At 43.5% G+C, this 23,465-nt stretch overlaps 1 protein-coding gene across 1 annotated transcript in view; it reads right to left on the bottom strand.

Moving 5' to 3' along the window:
- Positions 1-253: 253 nt before the first annotated feature.
- The window catches only part of hcls1 (hematopoietic cell-specific Lyn substrate 1), a 58,354-nt gene continuing 35,142 nt past the window's right edge, over positions 254-23,465 (bottom strand). The window contains exons 11-16 of the mRNA XM_043713927.1: positions 22,379-22,448; positions 20,782-20,930; positions 14,811-15,041; positions 11,639-11,762; positions 11,284-11,352; positions 254-1,857 (exon numbers count right to left, since the gene is read on the bottom strand). Of these exons, the coding sequence (XP_043569862.1) occupies positions 1,721-1,857; positions 11,284-11,352; positions 11,639-11,762; positions 14,811-15,041; positions 20,782-20,930; positions 22,379-22,448 (780 nt within the window). The 3' untranslated portion in view covers positions 254-1,720. The remainder of the gene's footprint in view (positions 1,858-11,283; positions 11,353-11,638; positions 11,763-14,810; positions 15,042-20,781; positions 20,931-22,378; positions 22,449-23,465) is intronic.

Raw genomic sequence — 23,465 nt, 5'->3', positions numbered from 1 at the left:
CTGACACCAGGCTGAATCGAATTAAACATATTAAGGCTGCTGTGTGAATGTCTTGCAAACCTTTCCTGATATATCCCATTCTGGAGCTGTAATCATGGAAGGTCTCAGACTGCAGTAATATGGAAGGTTTTTCACTGTTATGGAAAAGTTAGATTATAACATACAATTGGTGCATCAAGGTACAAGTCTTAGGATCATAACTATGGAAACAATGGGAGAAATGAGAGGAAATATTTTCACACACACAGCAGTATTAAAACATGAATGCTTTATTACAAGGAGCTATTCAGGCAGACACCAGAATAACAATTCAAAAGGAATTCAATGAGAATTTGAACACTTTTCCAGCGTATGCAAAGTCAATTTATAATTCCAGCAACTTGAAGCATTGTGAGCTAACCTCACAGGTCCCTGATCGTTGTGTTAGTTCAGCAACATGGAGTGTAGTTTGCATTTGTGCACAAAGGTAGCTGTCATCATCACAAAGTTTTCATGAGCGATGATTTGAGGCTATCCAGTTAAGAAATGCCAAAGTGCAAAATGACCAGTTGATGGGATCAGAGACAATACAGTGATTGAAAGGGGACATCTGCTGTCACTTTAGATCATGAGTCAGTGAGGAAAATTCAAAATGTGACCAACTGATATGAAATAAAGCAAAGGACACATCTGAGCTTGGGACCAGGACTAGGGGAAAAAACTTGCTGGTGATCACAGAACCCGTTGGTGGCTGATAGCCGTAAGGTGCTTAGTAAGAAAATAAACAGAGGCAAATACACAAAAGTACTCAGAGTATTAGTCTTCCATTTCCCTAACCCTATATAGTACTCATCCCTGGAACATGTGGATAATAAGAATACCTATATCAAGCTTCTACTTATTGACTATAGTTCCACCTTCAAAATTACCTGAACTGCCTATATTGCACACAAAACAGAACTTTTCACTGTACTTAGGTACATGTGACAAGAATAAATCAAATCAAATCCACAGTCTTCCCAGAAATAGGGCACAAAAGACAAGTCTCCTAAGGTGCATAGGACAAATAGTCAGAACAAGGAACAATATCTTGCAGTACAAGACAACTGGTCATCCGGTCAACCATGTTAAGTACCTTGAAGATGGAGAGGGATGGAGCAATGGAGTTAATTGATAACAAGATGTTATCACAATGTTTATTCATCAATTTTGTGTCTGAAGGAGGAATACATAGAGGAGCTGTTTTACCATGAGATAAAGTAGACCGCAAGGAGCCTGACAGAAAATACTTCATTATTTGCAGCTGAGTAAACATCAGTCGAATGTGTAGTGAGCAATTCTAATCTGAAAACTCATTATTCCACACTAAATAGAAGAATGATAAATGGGAAGTCAAGGAATTTGCTCCCCAGGCAAAGCCAGCAAGTTTGGCAATTAGATAAGAATTTGGAAAGGAAAACATAAAGGATACAGGGAAATAAGATTAGAATAAGTAGATCTGAATTAGCGCTGACAGACAGTGATAGTTGGTATTCAAATTTTCTATGCTGGGATCTGTCAGTGTGGTAACTCTTTCAATCATAGAAACAGCAGAATTTGGGTTTTAATGAGAAGCAGAAGAAATTATTTATGTTTTGCAGATGCAATATTATTACAATCTTGATGAGTTTTAAATCCAGTTGTGGGAGGTTTGGTATTGATAGCGAAAGGTGAGATAAACTCCATTTGCATTGGTCTATGCTCACTGTATCAGCTCCACATAATTGGCTGGGAAGAGTCCGACCTTGCCATTGCATTGGCCCTGCCACCAGCCCTCATCAACCATCTCGATGTTTGTAATGATGTCTTTGGGATCAAAGGAGATTTCGTCGTCGCCCTCTGTAACATATTTAAAGGAGAATTGATGGTCAATACAAAAGCAAGTTGCTGTTGAATCAAGCCAAACATTTCTGCAATGGCTGCAATGGGGAGCAGCAAATTATTTCCCGCTTGTTTAAGACAGCGTTGGATTTATATAGCACCTTTTCAAACCTTCGCATGTCCAAATAGCATTACAATCAATGAAGTGCATTTGGAGCGTAGTCACTGTTATAATGTAGGGAAGACGACAGCCAAACAGTGTACCAGAATACTATACAAACATTAATAATGAATAAATAATCTGCTCTAGCAACGTTATTTGAGGATAATATTACTACTCTTCATTGAATAGGACAATCAGACTTTTGCTGTCATTGTGATTATGCTTCAAACTTCCTTTATCAGCTGTAAAGCTGTTTGGGACAATCTGAAGGCATCAAAAGGCAGGACAAAACACAGCTTTCTTTATGTCCATTTTCTACCCCACCCAACAGAGAGCAATGGGACCTCAATTTAATATTAGATTAGATTACTTACAGTGTGGAAACAGGCCCTTCGGCCCAACAAGTCCACACTAACCCGACGAAGCGCAACCCGCCCAGACCCATTCCCTTACATTTACCCCTTCACCTAACACTACGGGCAATTTAACATGGCCAATTCACCTAACCTGCACATTTTTGGATTATGGGAGGAAACCGGAGCACCCGGAGGAAACCCACGCAGACACGGGGAGAACGTGCAAACTCACACAGAGAGTCGCCTGAGGCGGGAATTGAACCCGGGTCTCTGGCGCTGTGAGGCAGCAGTGCTAACCACTGTGCCACTGTGCCGCCCAATAGCTAATCTGAAGGACAGCACTCTGGCAGTGCAGCATGTCTCTTGCAATTTAAACCATCACTCGTTAACTGGCTCTGTGGTTACCACATTTGGGGAGTGCATGGGGCTCATTCGAAAGAACAGCAGTTAATTTCTGAAAGCCTTGTAGAGGTGAGAGTGCTGCCCACCAAGTCATGGCTGGCATTGACGCATGGGGTGCTTTAATGGGAGCTAAGTGTGTAACAAAGACAGATTTGAGGACTTGGAGCGTAAAAGAGACATTGGAATTATGTTGTGAATGATGAGCTTCATAGGGGTTGAGGCACAAGGGTTCAGTTCATACTCCAGCTGAAAGGATGTGGTAAGTGATAAAGAGAGGGATCTGTATTGGAGCTTCAGCTTTTCACCATAATGTCACAAACACATCATTATGATTCTGTAGATTTGTAAGGATAACTTGCTAAAAGCAAATTATTGTGTCAAAAACTTTGAATTTAGAATTAAGTTAAAAGCCATTGGACTGGGAGATAAATGTTTTAAACAAAGGTTAGTCACAACAGACAGCTGTTTCCATGGATATTTATGTAAAGTTTGTCAGACTCTGCAATCTCTAGACTATCTGTAAAGAGTCATTTAAATGCAAAAGGATCCTCCAGAGATGTGCACTCGATCTTATAAAGGTCTGAAGACTTCCTGGCTTCTGAGAAAACAAGAGACAGGAACAATACTTCAAAGGGACTTCAAAGTGGGTAACATGTTTGCCTATTGGAACATCATCTCATTTGAAATTAACAGAGCAGCCATTTTTACTTTAGCTTGAAAGTCATTATTTTGGAACCGCCAGCAAAACTTCTGAGAGATATCATTGGAGGAGATTCTCAGCCAAGGGAACAGGGAGGAAGGTAGCCAGGAATGAATTTTTATTCTGTCAAAAGAGTCCAGGCAATCTCTAAGTGCTGTAACTGTGGGACCAGTGAGGAACAAGAAGCTTTCACTCTCTCCCCTTCTCCCAAAACCTGCTGACCACCAGCCAGTATACCTGTACTGGCAAAACCGTGTACCATAGAGGCCATCACATCAGATTTGTTTGAATCTGACTTCAAATTTCAACCTTTCACTTTGGAAAGAGAAATTTTAAGAAGTAATAAGTCTGCAATGATCTTGGAAACTGATCTTTATAAGCATCTTTCATCCTTACCTACTTCTAATGTTCATATATATCCTTTGAGCTAATAGCCCTAGTTTTGCAAACAAAAGGCAAACATTTATCTTGTTTAAGAGTAAACCTTTGCTCCTGGATATTTTATAAAATCAAAATTAAATGGGGCCTACATATGAACTTGCACAAATTCTTGAACAAATCTGAGGATATGCTTGTTGTGTGGTTGTAATAATTAATACCAATGAACTGGATGATGGATTAGAGAATTTTGAATCCAAGTGTGTAGATGACAATGAAGTAGGAGACAGTAATTTTTGCATAAGCAAGCAGTAGGTTACAAGAGGATTTGGACAGGCCTCACTGGGTGGGCAAATTAATAGCAAGTCAAGTCAAATGAGGTCATCCACTTTCGATCGAGAAAAGGCAAATCCAGACTGTTTTTTAATGGTGAGAAACTAGAAACTGTGAAAGAACAAAGGAATTCAGATCCAAATGGATATAAATTGCTACAAGCTAATAGTAAGGTACAAAAAGATGAGCAAAAGGTGAATGGAATGTGAATGTTTATCCCATTGGGGCTGAATTACTAATGAAAGGAAAAGATATTTATTTGTCCACAATTTTAGTCAGATGCCATCTGTAATACTGCAGTCAGTTCTGGGCATCCATTTCTATGGAAGGGTATAAAAGACTTGCAGCTAATACAATGACGATTCACCAGAATTACACTGCAGTTGAAATTGTTAAATTATGAGGTCAGATTGCATTAACCTGACTCGTAATTTACAATTTCATCATATGTTTTGAGGTTTTTGAATGATAAAAGAATTATTAGAAATAGGAGTAGTCCTTTTTTAATGAAAAATTGTACATGAGATATGAGCATAGCTGGCAAGTTCAGCATCTATTGTCCATCATTAATTTCCCTTGAGAAAGTAAAGATGAGCTATTTTATAATCTGCAGTACATGCACAGTTCGGCTAAGTAGGTGGTACCATGATTTTGAACTAGCAACAATGAAGAAATGCTGATTAGTTTCTAAATCAGATTTGGGTATCACCTTGGAAGCAAATTTGCTGATGGTGATATTCCTATGTGCCTGCTGCCCTTTAGTCTCCTAATTGGGAGAGCTCACAGGTTCGGAAATACCAGCAAAGAAGAATTGGTGAACTGCTTCAGTGCATCCTATCGATTGGACACACTGATGCCACATGGCGGTGCGAGATGGAACTGAATGGGGACTGGGTAAATGATCAAATCATTCCCTTTGTCCTGGTTGGTGTCAGGTTTCTTGAGTGTTGCTGGAGATACACACTTATCCAAGCATGTGGACAGTATTCCATCACATCCCAGTCTTTTGTACCTTATAGATACTAGAAAAATTCTGGAGATTCACAAGTTAGGTTATTGAGCACGGAATTTCCAGCCTCTCACCTGCTCATGAAGATAAAGCATTTATATAGCTGGTCTACTTTGGTATTATAAACCATAAGACATTGTAGTGGAAGTAAGGCCATTCTGCCCATCGGATCCACTCTGCCATTCAATCATGGCTGATGGGCATTTCAACTCCACTTACCCACACTCTCCCCGTGTCCCTTAATTTCTTGTGAGATTAAGAATTTATCAATCTCTGCCTTGAAAACACTTAATGTCCCGGTCTCCACTGCACTTCATGGCAATGAATTCCATAGGCTCACCATGCTCTGGATGAAGAAATGTCTTCTAATTTCCATTCTAAATTGACCCCCTCTAATTTTAAGGCTGTGCCCATGGGTCCTAGTACCCCCGCCAGATGGAAATAATTTCCCAGCATTCACCCTTTCTAAGCCATGCATTACCTTCTATTAGATCTCCCCTCAACCTTCTTAATTCTAATGAATACAATCCCAGAATCCTCAGCCATTCATCGTATGTTAGGCCTACCATTCCGGGGATCATCCATGTGAATCTCCGCTGGACACGCTCTGGTGCCAGTATGTCCTTCCTGAGGTGTGGGACCCAAAACTGGACGCAGTATTCTAAATGGGGCCTAGCCAGAGCTTTATAAAGTCTCAGGAGCACATCGCTGCTTTTATATTCCAGCCGTCTTGAGACAAATGGCAACATTATATTTGCTTTCTTAACCACGGACTTAACCTACAAGTCAACCTTTAGAGAATCCTGGCCTAGCATTCCCAGATCCCTTTGTACTTTGGCTTTAAGAACTTTCTCACTGTTTAGAAAATAGTCCATGTCTGTATTCTTTTTTCCAAAGTGTAAGACCTCGCATTTGCTCACAGCGAATTTCATTAGCCATTTCCTAGACCACTCTTCTAAACTGTCTAAATCTTTCTGCAGCCTCCCCACCTCCTCAGAACTACCTGCCTGTCCACCTAACTTCGTATCATCAGTGAACTTCGCCAGAATGCCCCAGTTCCTTCATCCAGATCATTAATATATGCGGCCCCAACACTGAACCCTGCGGGACACCACTTGTCACTAGCTGCCATTCCAAAAAGAACCTTTTATTCCAACTCTCTGCCTTTTGTCAGACAGCCAATCCTCAATCCATGCCAGTAGCTCACCTCGAACACCATGGGCCCTCACCTTACTCAGCAGCCTACTGTGAGGCACCTTATCAAAGGCCTTTTGGAAGTCGAGGTAGATAACATCCACTGGGGTTCCCTGGTCTAACCTACTTATTACCTCTTCAAAGAATTCTAACAGATTTGTCAGGCATGACCTCCCCTGACTAAATCCACGCTGACTTGTTCTAATCTGACCCTGCACTACCATGTTGGATCAATGGTAATGACGAGAATGTTAATGGTGGCAAACTCACAGTCATAAGTAATCACTGCTGATAGTAATCTCAATGAAAGTCAATAGGAGGTGGTCAGAGATCATTATTATCTAGTACTTACATGACATTCGCACCACATGAGATTCCAACCCTTAACTCCAGACTCCCCTCTCACTTCCCCTATCTCCACCCATACAAAATGGATAGGTTCCCTCTATTTCCATTGACTCAAATTTTCCTTGGCTCCTTGATGCCACTCTGGTTTAAACTCTGGATCTTTTTAATTCTGCAGATTTGACCACATTTGGACAAAAGCAGTATTGGAGTCTGGAGCTGACTGATCCTGTCAGGATCCCAACTGAGTGTAGATGAGCAAGTTATCGATGAGTAAAGTGCCACTTGATAACACTGACAAAGGCATCTTCCACCACTTTGCTAATGATCAAAGGTAAACTGGACAAAAACTGGTTGGGTTGGAACTGTCCTGATTTTTGTGGAAGGGACAATTTTCCACATTGATGGGTGGATGCCAGTTTGTGGTCTCCTCTACATCGGGGGATGCCTTCTTGTGGATCATTTCAGAGAACATCTCTGGGCCACCTGCACTCACCAACCCCACCACCCCGTGGCTGAAAACTTCAACCTCCCCTCCCACCCCATCAAGGACATGCAGGTCCTGGGTCACCTCCACCACCAAACCGTTACCACCTGACGCCTGGAGGAGGAACGCCTCATATTCCGCCTTGGGATCTTGCAACCACACGGGATCAATGTGGATTTCAACAGCTTCCTCATTTCCCCTCCCCCCCACATTACCCCAACCCCAAGCCTCGGCACAACCCTCCGGACCTGTTCCATCACTCCCCCCCAACCTATCACCTTCTTCCTCACCTTCATCCACCTATCGCTTTCTCAGCTACCTTTCCCAAAACCCCACCCCCTCCTATTTATCTCTCAGTCCCGACCCACATGCCTCATTCCTGATGAAGGGCTAATGCCCGAAACGTCGATTCTCCTGCTCCTCGGATGCTGCCTGACCTGCTGTGCTTTTCCAACACTACACTCTCAACTCTGTATTGGAATAATCTAACTTGAAGTGTTGCTAGTTCTGGAGCATGTCTTCAGTCCTCCAACTGGGGATGTTGTTACTCAAAGATTCTTCAGTGTTCAGTATGGTCTGCCATAGCTTTATGCTATGTGGAGTGGGTTTAATTGGCTGAAGTCAGATGGAGTATAATGTAAGCAAATGTGAGTTCATGCACTGTGATGAGAGGAATCAAAAGGCAGACTATTATTTAAATAAATAAAGATTCAACAACAGTGCAGCAAAGAACTATCTGGTGTTCTGCAGATGCAGCAAGTAATTAAGTAGGCAAATGGAATTTTGGCCTTTACTGCTACTGGGGTTGGAATATAAATGTATGGAAGTGTTGTTGCAACTGTACTGGGAGTTGGTGATACCATACTTGGAACAGTATGTACTGTTTTGGTCCGTGTATTTAAGAAAGGATATACTAGCACTGAGGGAAGTTCAAAATGGTTCATTAGGCTGATCCTCGGGATGAAGGAGTTGACTTATCAAGAAGGGTGAAACAGGTGAGGCCTTTATTTATTAGAATTTTAAAAATGAAAAGTGTTATATTGAAACATGCGAGATTCTGAGGGCACTTGACATTGTAGATGTTAAAAGGATGCTTCAACTGGGAGGAGAATCTCAAAATTGGAGGCACAATGTAGATGTATAAAGGGACTTGGGTATCCTAGTCAATAAGTCACTGAAGGCCAACATGCAAATGCAATAAGCTGTTAGGCAGGCTAATGGAACATTAACTTTTATTGCAAGAGGATTTGAGTACAGGAGTAGTGAAGCCTTGCATCAGTTGTGTTGGAGCTTGGTTAGAACACACTGTAACACTGGGTGTAGTTTGGATCTCCTTCTCTCAGGTAAGATATTATTACCACAGAGGAAGTACAACAAAAGTTCATCAGACTTGTTTCTCGGGTGGCAGGACTGTCCTATGAAGACAGATTGTGCAAATGGGCTTGCATTCTCTAGAATTTCAATGAATGAGGGATGATCTCATTGAATCTTCAGAATACTTAAAGAGATGGTGATAAATGCCCTGGTTGGAAAATCTAGAACCAGGTGGTTTAATTTAAAAATACATGGAGAGCCACCTAGGACTGAAATGAGGAGACATATTTTTACTCAGAATCTGGTAAATAGAGTCATGCAGTCATAGAGTCATACAATATAGCAACAGAGCCTTCAGTCCAACTCATAGAATCATAGAGTCATTCAGCAAGGCAACAGAGCCTTCGGTCCAACTCATAGAATCATAGCCCTATTCCTGATGAAAGGCTTTTGCCCGAAACATCGATTTTCCTGCTCCTCGGATGCTGCCTGACCTACTGTGCTTTTCCAGCACCACTCTAAACTAGATTCATAGAATCATTGAGTCATACAGCACAGCAACAGAGCCTTCGGTCCAACTCATAGAATCATAGAGTCATTCAGTATGCAAAAAGGTCCTTTGGTGAAACCATTCCACGCCAACCATGTTCCCAAAACAAACTAGTTCCACCTGCTTGCATTTGGCCCATATCCCTCCAAACCTTTCCTAATCATGTACTTATCCAGATGTCTTTTAAGTGTTGTAACTGTACTCGCATCCACCACATCCTCTGGTAGTTCATTCTATACACTAACCACTAAAACAGTTGCCCCTCATTGCCTTTTTAAAACTTTCTCCTCTCACCTTAAAAATACACCACTTTGTTTTGAACTCCGTCACCTTATGGAAAAGACCTTTGCTATTCATCTTATCAATGCCCCTCAAGATGTTTCATAAATGTGTATAAGGTTACCCTCTACCTCATGCACTCTAGTGAAAAAAGTTCCAGCTTATCCCTCTCCTTCTAACTCAAAACCTTCATTCCTGGCAACATCCTGGTAAATCTTTTCTGAACCCTCTCCAGTTTAATGACATCTTTGCTATAACAAGGCGACCAGAACTGCACACAGTACTCTAGAAGAGGCCTCACCAATGTCCTATGCTATCTCAACATGACATCCCAACTCCTATACTCTAGAGATTTATCTAACTTTTTGTTTTCTAAGACCTCCGCCACTTCCTCTTCAGTAATGTGAGCTGTTTTCAATACATCAATATTTCTTTCACTGAGCTCTCTAACCTCCATTTTTTACTTGACAGTAAAAATTGATACAAAATACTCATTTAAAATCTCTCCTGTCTCCCAAGGTTCAATACCAAGATGACCTTGTTGGTCTTTAAGGGGCCCTACTCTCTCTTTTCCTCTTAATGTACTTGTAGAATCTCTTTGTGTTATCCTTAACCTTATCTGTCAAGGCTATCTCAATATCCCCTCTTTTTCTTCCTGATATGCCTCTTAAGAATGCCTCTACATTCTTTATATTCTTCAAGAGATTCATTTGATGCAAGTTGTCTATATCTAATATATGATTCTTTTTATTTTTGACTAGAATCTCAATATTATTATTCATTCATTGTTCCCTAATCATACCAGCCAAGTTTTTACTAAAATACAATACCTCACATTTGGAATTCTGGCTATGGAAGCACAGTTGTTGAGTATATTTTAAATTGAGGTTGATAAGTCTTTGGTTATTGATACTGAAAAGAGTTATGGGAATAGTATGAGTACAAGGCAGTCAACCATGATCAGATTAAATGGCGGGGCAGACTTGATAGGCAGGATTGCCTACTCCCCGTCTTCCTCCATTTACAAAATAAGAGGACACTCACTTAAAACAGAGAGGCGCAGGATTTTTTTTCTTTGAAGATAGTGAATATCTGAAATAATCTAACCCAGAGAATTATGAAAGCTAGATCACTAAAAATATTTAAGGAGGGGGTAGTTGTTTGAAATACCAGGGAGTTGAGGGTATGGAAGAGGAGTAAAGGACTGAGGCAGACCAGCCATGATTCTATTGAATGGCAAGGCAGGCCTGAGGGGTCAAATGGCCAATTCCTGTCCTATTTGTTTTGTTTCATGTCTCAACAGACTGATCTATCTCTCATTTTAAGATTACGGCTCATTGTTATGAAATTCCCAGAGTAAATGATTTACTTTTTTTGATCTTATTAACTCCTTTAATGACCTTATACACCTCAATCACCCCTTAATTTTCTATATGAAGGGATAACACAAATAATTAACACAGCCTGCCATCATAATTTAACTTGCAAAGCTCATTTTGGTGAAATGATTTGTGTTCAGAACATCTGGAAACAACCTTGGAATTAGACTGAGCAACATCAGGAAACCCTTCTCCGATAGAAATTCTGGAATTTTCTCCCAGGATGTCTTTCAATCAAGCAATGCAGGACTGATGTTTCCAGATTTTTGGGAGGCAAGGGCATCACACAAAACCTTTTTTTTTTAGTAAAAGTGAGTCAATGGAGTTGAAGTACAGGTTAGCTGTGTTCTAATAAAATGGCAGAATAACTGGACCCCTCCTGCTCCCCGACAGGAAGTCAACTGACAGATGACATGAAGTAGAACTGACAAACTCCAGGGAAAGGTTTACTGCCCACACTCCACCGGGAACTGGGCTAAGCAAGCTAAATAGTGAGGTTTGTGTGAAACACTTTGCAATGAATTACTTTATTTATTTATTATATCAATGACTTACCTCCTTGGTAATCATACAAAGCTACTGCAGTCACACCAGCATTGGCAATGTCATAAATACTCTCTGCATCTATAAATAAATTATAACAACAAGATTTTAAGCAACAGGAAATGATACCGGTCCTGTAATTTTGATGATTTTAGCCATTACCTGACCGTATTTTTAAACCCATCTGTCCACTGTTCTTCCATATCCCTTAAATGTGATTATTGTTAAAGTTCTCAAACACATCAATGCCCTCATTTATACCAACTCACGCTCCTCCCCATACCCTCAAAACCATTTTTCCCCACAGCACAATCCAGAGTATATTATCCTTCACATGCATCCAGATGATCTAGAGACGGTATCTCACCAGCTTTGGCCTCTGTGTTCACTGGTGCCAACTCCTCATAGTCTCCCTGATCATCCACATCTTCCTTGGGCACTGTTTGCTGAGAATAGTCCATAATGTTTTCATAGTCTTCATCAGTCACTTGCTGTAAAGCATAACAGATAGGCAAGCAATTTGTAACTAAATGTCACACTCAGCAAGATGGGCAATAGGCATTGCTACAACAGGCTCTACAATGAGAGGTGACCTATGGCCTTTGCTGATAAATACAGACATGGAATTCCCAAGAGGATAGGGTCAGCCTCGCCTGTAACATGCCCGTGCCTGACATAATGAAATAGCTTTGATCACCAAAATCCACCGAAATCCTTCTTTACATCATCAGATTGCAATCTGTATGTTTAATCAGACCTTGACTGTCATTCTTACTCTGGCCTAAGTGAATTATTTTCCACCGAGATAACAATAAGTTAAAACCAACAAGTAGGAACGTGCTAATGAGCCTCAAAAAATAAAGTTTAGGCATCCCCCTACTTGGAATGGGCAATACAGTGAACCCTCCCATCCTCAACTCCATTACCATATCTGTCTGTACAGTAAAGTCCTTGGGAAACCCTTCCCCCATAGAACATAGGATATCAGTGGTGGAGTGACTCAAATTGCAGAATTCAGATAGAGTTAATAAATTTGCGGATGACGCTAAGGTCGGAGGAGTTGTGAGTAATGCCAAAGGATGTTGCAGGTTACAAGTGGATATAGATAAGCTGCAGAGCTGGGCTGAGAGGTGGCAAATGGAGTTTAATGTGGGAAAGTGTGAGGTGATTCACTTTAGACAGAGTAACTGGAATGCAAAGTACTGGGCTAATGGTAAGATTCTTGGGAGTGTAGATGAGCAGAGAGATCTCAGTGTCCATGTACATAGATCCTTGAAAGTTGCCACCCAGGTTGTAGGATTGTTAAGAAGGCATACAGTGTGTTAGCTTTGGCCCTCGATGTTGCACTGACCTGTGGAACCAATCTGAAGCCCATATATCCTACATTATTCCATTTTCATCTATATGTTTATCCAATGACTCTAAATGCCCTTAAAGTTGGGGAGTCCACTCCTGTTGCAGGCAGTGCATTCCACGCCCCTACTACTCTCTGAGTAAAGACACTACCTCTGATATCTATCCCATATCTATCATCCCTCAAATTAAAGCTATGTCCCCTCCTGTTTGCCATCACCATCTGAGGAAAAAGGCTCTCCCTGTCCACCCGATCTAACCCACTGATTATTTTATATGTCTCAATTAAGTCACCGCTCAACCTTCTCTCTAATGAAAACACCCTCAAGTCCCTCAGCCTTTCCTCATAAGACATTCCCTCCATACCAGGCAACATCCTAGTAAATCTCCTCTGAACCCCTTCCAAAACCTACACATCCTTCCTATAATGTGGTAACCAAAACTGTACACAATACTCCAAGTGTGGCCACACCAGAGTTTTGTACAGCTGCAGCATGACCTTGTGCCACTGAAACTCAATCCCTCTATCAATAAAAGCTTACATACTATATGCCTTCTTAACAATCCTACAACCTGGGTGGCAACTTTCAAGGATCTATGTACATGGACACTGAGATCTCTCTGCTCATCTACACTACCAAGAATCTTACCATTAGCCCAGTACTTTGCATTCCAGTTACTCCGTCTAAAGTGTATCACCTCACACTTTTCCGCATTAAACTCCATTTGCCACCTCTCAGCCCAGCTCTGCAGCTTATCTATATCCACTTGTAACCTCCAACATCCTTTGGCATTACTCACAACTCCACCGACCTTAGCGTCATCCGCAAATTTATTAACTCTATCTGAATTCTGCAATTTGAGTCACTCCACCACTGATAGCCATGTTTTGAGCTTCAAGAACACTAAGCTCTGGAATCCCCTCCCTAAACGTCTCTGCCTCTCTTCCTTTAAGACATCCCTCAGAACCTACTACTTTGACCAAGCATTTACTCAGCTGCCCTATTATTTCCTCATGTAGCTCCGTGCTATACATTGCTTTATGATGCCCATGTGAAGTGACTTAATACGTTTTATTGGGTTTAAAGTGCAAGTTGTTGCAATTGCAGTAACTCCCTCTGTACTGTTTCATCAACCACTTCCAGTCACATACAGCATAGTTACATTTAAAATGAAGCTCCCTCTACACTTTCCCCAAGCACTTGTGGGATAGATACAGTATATACCTAGTAACTCTCCCTTTATGTAATTCCATTATCTATACCCAAGATGGGTAGAGTATGCAGTTACATACACAGTAAAGCTCTCTAATCTAAAGGGCAGGCAAAGCATAATGTTCCCTCTGCCAACTATTACACTGGGTGACTTTTTATTAGAATGGCACTTATTATCAGATCAGTTAGAATACAGGAACAAGGATGTACTGCTATGGCTTATAAGGCTCTGGTCGGATCGCATTTAGAATATTGTGAGCAATTTTGGACCCCGTATCTCAGGAAGGTTGTGCTGCCCTTGGAAGGGATCCACAGGCAGTTTACAACAATGACCCTGGGGATGAAGGGCTCGTCATATAAGGAGCAGTTGAGGACCTTGAGTTTGTATGGAGTTTAGAATAATGAGGCGGATTTCATTGAAACTTACAGAATACAGAGAGACCTGGATGGAGTGGATGTGAAAATGTTTCCCCTGGTACGAGAGATTAGGACCTGAGGGCACAGCCTCAGAGTGAAGGGACGATCTTTTAAAAATAAGATGAGGAGAAATTTCTTCAGCCAGAGGATGGAGAATCTATGGAATGTATTGCTGCAGTGGGCTGTGGAAGCCAAGTTATTGAATGTATTGAAGACATACTTAGATAGTTCCTTGATTAGTAAGGAGATCAAAGGTTGTAGGGAGATGGGATTGAGAAACATATCAGCTGAATGGCCTAATTCTGCTGCTCTATTTTATGGTTTTATGTGTTTTCCCATTTCCCAAAGTGGCCACCATCTGGTCTTCTAATGCCAACCCTGGCTGAAACATTGGCTGTGGTGCTTAGGTCTCATGGTGACTCTGTGATTGCCCAAAACTATTCCATGTAGAAACATTACTTTGGGTAGAAAATGCTTGAGAAAGTACACGGAATGCTGTAGAAACTTTAATGTTCTGCCTTGTCCTTTGGTGGTTAATGATCAGATATCCATTACCTCCTGGTAAGACTCAGGATTGTCATAGACAGAGGCTTCATCTGGCTCTGGCTCTGGCTCTGGCTTTGGATTTGGCTCTGGCTCTGGCTCTTGTTCTGGTTGTGGCTCTGGCTCTGGCTCTGGCTCTGGCTCATTCATTGCTTTTTGACCCCGGGTTCGAGGAACAGGTGGAAGCCGTTTTGTTCTCTCAGGTTCTTGTATTTCTGCCTCTTCCTCCTGGCACACTTCCTCCTGTGAATGAAGAGGGTTAAAGGTTAATGTGGGAGGAATCGTTTGAACCCGAGTGCATTGTATAAGTGGTCAGTTCCCAACACATCTGGCTGATGACCTCTCAACTCAAGACCTTCTGTCATTCAGTAATTTTTTTAACTCTCTGTTTAATCCATCCCACTTGGCTCAATTCTCTCTCTCGTGTCTTCCCAAGGAACATCACCATCCCCCCTACCCAACCCAATCAGTGCTTCCTTTCACTTTCCCTCCCGGATTTTCATTTTTTTTAAACCAACTCATTTTATTTCCTGTTCTAACCCCGCACCAAGGCCTCAAGCTCTTTTCAGACATTTTCTCAGATGCCTGAGATTCTGACATCACAAATCCAGCTGTTTGTTCACATGTTAATCCTGATGGTGTATGTGTGAGGTCCTCCCTGTCTGAAGACCCCACACAACTGCCCATTCAACAGGAGTGGCTTCAGTGACTGGTCCTCCTATCACCAACGTTTGAATCTTTCATCAGCCTGGCATAGACAAAAGATTCAGATCAGTGGCACACAGCCATACAGTAAACAAACTTGCTGACACATTATGTGAAGACACACTCCCAGGCTTTCAATAATGTGTGCAGTCAGAGAGACATATGGATGACTCTGTGAGTAAATGGTGAGAAGGAGCTGCCAATCCATGTGCTGATGAATAGCGTTTTGCACTCCACACTATGTTCATGGATTGTTTGCCTTGACCCAGTGACAGCAGTCTGTTCCTCACTCAGCAGGTCAAAGCTTCATAGTCTCAATTCTATGTTCTATGTTCACTTCAAAGGGGCAGGGAGAGCTGTACCCTCAGAGGGCAGTATTAAGGGTGTGCCACACTCTCAGAGGGCAGTACAGAGAGTGTGCATCACTCTCAGAGGGGCAGCACTGAGGGTGTGCTGCACTCTCAGAGGGGCAATACTGAGGGAGTTCCGCACTTGAGAGGGCAGCAGTGAGGGAGTGCTGCACTCTCAGATGGCAGTACTGAGGGAGCGCGGCACTCTAGAGGGGCAACACTGAGGGAGTGTTGCATTATAGAGGGCAGTAGTGAGGAAGTGCTGCACTCTCAGAGGGCAGTACCAAGGGAATGCCACACTCTCAGAGGGCCAGTACTGAGGGGTTGCTGCATTCTCAGAGGTGCAGTACTGAGGGAATGCCACACTCTCAGAGGGGTAGTACTGAGGGAGTGCCACACTCTCAGAGGGCAGTACTGAGGGAGTGCTGCACTGTCAGAGGGGCAGCACTGAGGGAGTGCCACACTTTCAGAGGGGCAGTACTGAGGGAGTGCCACACTCTCAGAGGGGCAGCACTGAGGGAGTGCCACACTCTCAGAGGGGCAGTACTCAGGGAGTGCCACATTCTCAGAGGGGCAGTACTGAGGGTGTGCTGCACTCTCAGAGGGGCAATACTGAGGGAGTTCCGCACTTGAGAGGGCAGCAGTGAGGGAATGCTGCACTCTCAGATGGCAGTACTGAGGGAGCGCTGCACTCTAGAGGGGCAGCACTGAAGGAGTGTTGCGCTATAGAGGGCAGTAGTGAGGGAGTGCTGCACTCTCAGAGGGCAGTACCAAGGGAATGCCACACTCTCAGAGGGGCAGTGTTGAGGGGGTGCTGCATTCTCAGAGGTGCAGTACTGAGGGAATGCCGCACTCTCAGAGGGCAGCACTGAGGGAGTGCTGCTCTCTCAGAGGGGCAGCACTGAAGGAGTGCCACACTTTCAGAGGGGCAGTACTGAGGGAGTGCCACACTCTCAGAGGGGCAGCACTGAGGGCGTGCCACACTCTCAGAGGGGTAGTACTGAGGGAATGCCGCACTCTCAGAGGGCAGTACTGAGGGAGTGCTGCACTCTCAGAGGGGCAGCACTGAGGGAGTGCCACACTTTCAGAGGGGCAGTACTGAGGGAGTGCCACACTCTCAGAGGGGCAGCATTGAGGGAGTGTCACACTCTCAGAGGGCAGCACTGAGGAAGTGTTGCACTCTTGGAGGGAAGTACTGAGGGAGTGCCACACTTTCAGAGGGGCAGCACTGAGGGAGTGCCACACTCTCAGAGGGCAGCACTAAGGGAGTGCCACACTCTCAGAGGGGCAGTACTCAGGGAGTGCCACACTCTCAGAGGGCAGCACTGAGGGAGTGCCACACTTTCAGAGGGGCAGTACTGAGGGAGTGCCACACTCTCAGAGGGGCAGCATTGAGGGAGTGCCACACTCTCAGAGGGGCAGTACTCAGGGAGTGCCGCACTCTCAGACGGCAGTACTGAGGGAGTGCCACACTCTCAGAGGGGCAGCACTGAGGGAGTGCCGCACTCTCAGAGGGCAGCACTGAGGGAGTGCCACACTTTCAGAGGGGCAGTACTGAGGGAGTGCCACACTCTCAGAGGGCAGCACTGAGGAAGTGTTGCACTCTCGGAGGGAAGCACTGAGGGAGTGCCACACTTTCAGAGGGGCAGCACTGAAGGAGTGCCACACTCTCAGAGGGCAGTACTGAGGGAGTGCCACACTCTCAGAGGGCAGCACTGAGGGAGTGCCACACTCTCAGGGTTCAGAATTGACGGAGTGCTACACTCTGGTGAGGCAGTGTTGATAGAATGCTGCATTGTTGGTGAACCAGTACTGCATATTGACCAGCTGCCTTTCAGGTACAACATCAAAGCTGCTGCCATCTTCAGGGGTATTGCTCACGTGTTTCCGATGGGTATAATTTCCTGGGATAATTTTACAAACAAGACACTTGTGTCAGAAATCTCATTCCTGACACAAAAAAAACTCGAAACCTGTTTCTAACAGCAGTCACCATTACAGAGAAAGATCTCTCTACAGTAAAAGGTCAAACAAGTGCACTCCTTCCTCATAAAATAGGATGGAGGCAATAAACTTATCACGCAGCTGGCCAAAGTGTTAGGACAGAGTAGGTAATTGCACATAGCTCAAAGCTCACTTCCAGTGAGATACCAACTGGCTGTCACTCATTTAGAGTCATAGAGAAGTACAGCACAGAAACAGATCCTTCCATCCAATTCGTCCATGCTGACCAGATATCCTAAATTAATCTCGTCCCATTTGCCTGCATTTGGCCCATATCCCTCTAAACCCTTCTTATTCATATACCCATCCAGATGCCTTTTAAGTATTGTTATTGTACCAGCCTCCACCACTTATTCTGGCAGCTCGTTCCTTACGTGCACCATCCTCTGCGTGAAAAAGTTTCCCCTTTTTGATTAGATTAGATTCTCTACAGTGTGGAAACAGGCCCTTCAGCCCAACAAGTCCACACCGACCCTCCGAAGAGTAACCCACCCAGACCCATTTCGCTTAGGTCCCTTTTCAAACTTTCTCTTCTCATCTTAAACCTATGCCCTCTAGTTTTGGACTTCCCACCCTGGGAAAAGATCTTAACTATTCACCCTGCCCATGCCCCTCATGATTTTATAAACCTCTATAAGGTCACCCTTCAGCCTCTGATACTCCAGGGAAAATAGTTCCAACCTATTCAGCCTCCTTCTACAGCACAAACCCTCCAGCTCTGACAACATCCTTGTAAATCTTTTCTGAACTCTTTCAAGTTTCACACCATCCTTTCTATAACAGAGAGATCAGAATTCAAAGGTGGCTGAGCCAATGTTCTGTATAGGTGCAACATGACCTCCCAACTCCTATACTCAATGCACTGACCTAAAAAGGCAAGGATACCAAACACCACATTCATTAAGGTCTTGGAATCCATTGTGAAAGATGAGATTGCTGAATACTTGGAAGTATATGGTAAAATAGGGCAAAGTCAGCACGGTTTCATCAAGGTGAGGTCATGTCTAACAAATCTGCTAGAATTCTTTGAGGAAGTAACAAGCAGATTAGACCAAGGAGAGCCAATGGATGTTATCCACCTAGTCTTCAAGAAGGCCTTTGACAAGGTGCCGTACATGAGGCTACTGAGTAAGATAAGGGCCCATGGTGTTAGAGGCAAGATGCTAGCATGGATAGAGCTTGGCTGTCAGGCAGAGAGTGGGGATAAAAGGGTCAGGATGGCAGCCAGTGACAAGTGGTGTTCCGCAAAGCTCAGTGTTGGGACCACAGCTTTTCACTTTATATATTAATGATCTAGATGAAGGAACTGAGGGCATTCTAGCTAAATTTGCAGCTGATACAAAAATAGATAGAGGGACAGGTAGCATTGAGGAGGTGAGGAGGCTGCAGAAGGATTTGACAGGTTTGTAGAGTGGGCAAAGAAGTGTCAGATGGAGTACAACATTGGAAAATGTAAATTCATGCACTTTGGTAGGAAGCAAAGAGGAATGGATTATTTTCTAAATGGGGAGAAAATTCAGAAGTTGGAAGTGCAAAGAGACTTAGGAGTTCTAGCAAGGATTCTCTCAAGGTAAACTTGCAGGTTGAGTCAGTGGTTAGAAAGGCAAATGCAATGAGGGCATTTATTTTGAGAGGACTTGAATATAAAAACAGGGATGTACTTATGAGGCTTTATAAGACCATGGTCAGACCACATTTGGAGTATTGTGGGGAGTTTTGGGCCCCATATCTCAGGAAGGCTGTACTGGCCCTGGAGCAGGTTCAGAGGAGGTTCGTGAGAATGGTCCCAGGAATGAAAAGCTTAACATATGAGGAAGATTTGAGGATGCCAGGTCTATACTCAATGAAGTTTAGAAAGATGACAGGGAATCTAATTGAAACATACAGAATGCTGGATTGCCTGGACAGAGTAGATGTTGGGAAGCTGTTTCCATTGATAGGAGAGACTAGGACCAGAGGGCACAGCCTTAGGCAAAAGGAAAGACCTTTTAGAATGGAGATAAGGAGAAACCTCTTCAGCCAGAGAGTGGTGAATCTATGGAATTCATTGCCTCAGAAGGCTGTGAAGGCCCGGTCATTGCATATATGTAAGACTAAGATAAATATGTTCTTGAGTATCAGGGGATCAAGGGTTATGGGGAGAAAGCAGGTGAGAAATTTATCAGCTATGACTGATTGGCGGGCAGACTCAATGGGCTGGTCCTATGTCTTATGGTCTTATCCTATTTACCTGTCATTCCACTATCAAGGAACTTTGAACTTGCATTCCAAGGTCTCTTTGTTCAGCAACATTCCCCAAGGCCTTACCATTAAGTGTATAAGTCCTGCTTTGATGTGCCTTTCAAAAATGCAGCATGTCATATTTATCAAAATTAAACTCCATCTGCAACTCCTTGGCCCATTGGCCTATCTGATCAAGATCCCATTGTACTTTGAGGTAACCTTCTTTGCTGTCCACTACACCTCCAATTTTGGTGTCATCTGTAAACTTACTAACCACACCTCCTATGTTCAAATCCAAATCATTTTATAAAGCATAAAAAGCCATCGATCCAGCAACAACCCTTTTGACACACCGCTGGTCACAGGCCTCCAATTTGAAAAGTAACCCACCCCCACCACTTCTTCTTCTATCTTTGAACCAGTTCTGTATCCAAGTGGCTAGTTGTCCCTGTACTCCATGTGGTTGAACCTTGTTAATCAGTCTACCTTGTCAAACGCTTTACTGAAGTCCATATAGATCACGTCTATCACTCTGCCCCCATCAATCCTCTTTGTTACTTCTTCAAAAAACTCAATCAAGCTTGTGAGACATGATTTCCCACACACAAAGCCATGTTGACTATCCCTAATCAGTCCTTGCCTGTCCAAATGTATGTAAATCCTGTCCCTCAGAATTCCCCCCAGGTCTGTCACTTGCTTACCTGCTGCTTCCTTTGTGCCTGCTCTCGCTCCTGTTTCTCTCGGGTTTGTCTCCGAGCCCTCTCCTCCTCCGCTCTCTTTTTGTTCTCTTCTTCACTGGCTTTAGCCAAGTTCTCGAACCTGGCCTTCAGGCTACTTGCGCCACTGTTGGCTGCAGATACAAAGCCGGAGATGGTCTGTGAGAAAAATGGGGTAGGGGGAGCAGATAGACACAGAGATAAAAGGAGGAGAGGGAGAAAAGAGAACAAAAAGGGAGGAAGAGAGCTTGGGAATAGAGGAAAGGAGAAAATGGAGGGGGGAAGAAAGGAAAATAAGAGAAAATGGATGACAAATTCATTTGAGTTGAGACAGGAGATTCTGGGAGAAGGGAGACTAAGGGAGGAATAGGATTAAAAGGCAGGCAAGGAAGGTGAGAATCAGAAATAAGAGAGATAGATATAGGTTTGTTCTGAGGAAAAGTCACCTGACCCAAAACATTAACACTGATTTCTCTTCACAGATGCTGCCAGACGTGCTGAGTGTTTCCAGCAATTTGTGTTCTTAATTGGATATAGGTTTGGTTCTCAGATGTGAAAAGAATGATGGAGGGAGGACGTCAAGTGGTGGAAAATGTGCAAGTTAAAAAGTGTAATACAGAGAGAGTAACAGAGGATGCCTCGGTTATTAAAATCGCTTCATGACATAATATGTACATGTGAGTATAATGGAACAGGGTGACAAAACACTGACACAGGGAGCACAGAAAGAAGGTGGAAATACTGACACACAGAACACTATATTAGTGTGTGGGAACATTGCTGAAAATGTGTTGCTGGAAAAGCGCAGCAGGTCAGGCAGCATCCATGGAACAGGAGAATCGACGTTTCGGGCATAAGCCTGCCCGAAACGTCGATTCTCCTGTTCCTTGGATGCTGCCTGACCTGCTGCGCTTTTCCAGCAACACATTTTCAGCTCTGATCTCCAGCATCTGCAGTCCTCACTTTCTCCTGTGTGGGAACATTGTCAAACTGGAACTCCTATCTTCCTTATGTATTGAAAATGAAACATTGTATGTATGTAATAGGGTATATGGAGAATGTGATCTGCTGTGGCTATCAGACCACTCATCATTACAGAGAACAGGAATGCATCAGTCCAATTACCAGTCAGCACTGGCCAAACTTATTCCAGACTGGCAGCACTGGAGTTGGCCTCAGTACCTCTGGGCTAAGCCGTGACAGAAGAGATGAAGTAGCTCAGGAATAAAAGCCATGGACCAGTATTCCAGCTGCTGATTGATGTTAATTCCCTAAGAGGGACATGGGTGTATCACTGGCACAGAAGGGTGTGATGAGTCTTGGATGTAATGACATCTCTTGCTGAGAGTCCCTGTCTGGGCTCAGACATTGATGAGCTACTGGGAGTTTGTCTGATTCTCAGTGAATAGAACTCAGGTAAGGGTCAGAGCATCCAGGGAAACCGTGGAGGAATGGAGAGACAGGAAACTGAAAAGTAACAATGTGAATCGTTTGCCAATTAAGATGATGGAACCAACTTGGCACCATCTACACTTATATTCCAGACTCTAGCCATCATTCCGGATCGGTTACACCAACTCACCAGCTTCTACAGGCCTTGTCTTTTGATAGGACGAGGTTGGACTCTCCATCTCAGTGAAAGAGGCAGCGTTCTAGAACATGAATTGAGAAACCAGTCAGTCAACCAACAGTGTAACAAGAGTGTAAAAACAGACCTGAGCTTCAGTTAGTCACCATACCATAAGGACATTGAGATATAGGAGCAGAATTAGGCCATTCGGTCCATCGGCCCCGCCATTTGATCATTGCTGGTAGGTTTCTGACTCCCATTCTCCTGTTCACTCCCTGTAACCCTTGACACCCTTACTAATCAAGATCCTTGCCCAGAGACTAGCAGTCCTGCAGAATGCTAATCCCATACACACACTCCCCTGCTCAAGGGCAAGAAAAGACGAAACAGGTTTTGTGTCCCCCCGGAAGTCTCCTGTACACCTCTGAAAGGTCAGCTCCAAAGCACAGGCCTGGCCTGTGGATTTCTCTACTGTAGCTTGATCATTCAGCTGAGGGACAATTCCCTGGGGAGAACGATAAGGGTTTATAAAATAGCAATTAGGATGTAAATGTGACATTGCTAAGGGTGAGCGTGACTTACCAGTGAACTTAAGGCCAAACTTTCTCCCTCCACAGGGCTTCAAGAGTCTGGCTGTGGGACAGGCAGAATAATCAGGAGGGCTCTTCAACTAAAGCCAGCAGGTGTCAGCAGCTGCCTGGGGACACCACATGTTCTCTGCAGAGAACATTCCCTTTATATCAACTCTGTCTGCTAATTCACCAACAATTTCCAAATCAACTCCCAACTTTCCCTCTAATTCTGTATGCTTTCATTTTAGTCACAACCTTTCATTTTTCCAGGGGCACAGTAAGGGCATAAATGTAAATTCAAGTCATAAGCTCAAGTCCTGGGTCAGGGCTCGAACCTACAATCCTTTCAGGTGAGACTGCTACCTCCAAGCCTCACTGACACATAAAAGATTCAACTCAATGAAGTTGGAGAAGAATTTTGAAAGTTAATCTGTACAGGAAATGTAAAGGTACAACAATGTAGATATCCGTCAATGTACTGTTGGCATGGAAATGATAAAACATCAATCAAGCTATTGGCGCCATGT

This window comes from Chiloscyllium plagiosum, chromosome 23 (genome assembly GCF_004010195.1).
Source record: "Chiloscyllium plagiosum isolate BGI_BamShark_2017 chromosome 23, ASM401019v2, whole genome shotgun sequence".
In the NCBI taxonomy this organism is placed as follows: Eukaryota; Metazoa; Chordata; class Chondrichthyes; order Orectolobiformes; family Hemiscylliidae; genus Chiloscyllium; species Chiloscyllium plagiosum.
Note: the sequence above shows the minus strand (reverse complement) of the source record. Positions and strands in the feature narration are given on the sequence as shown.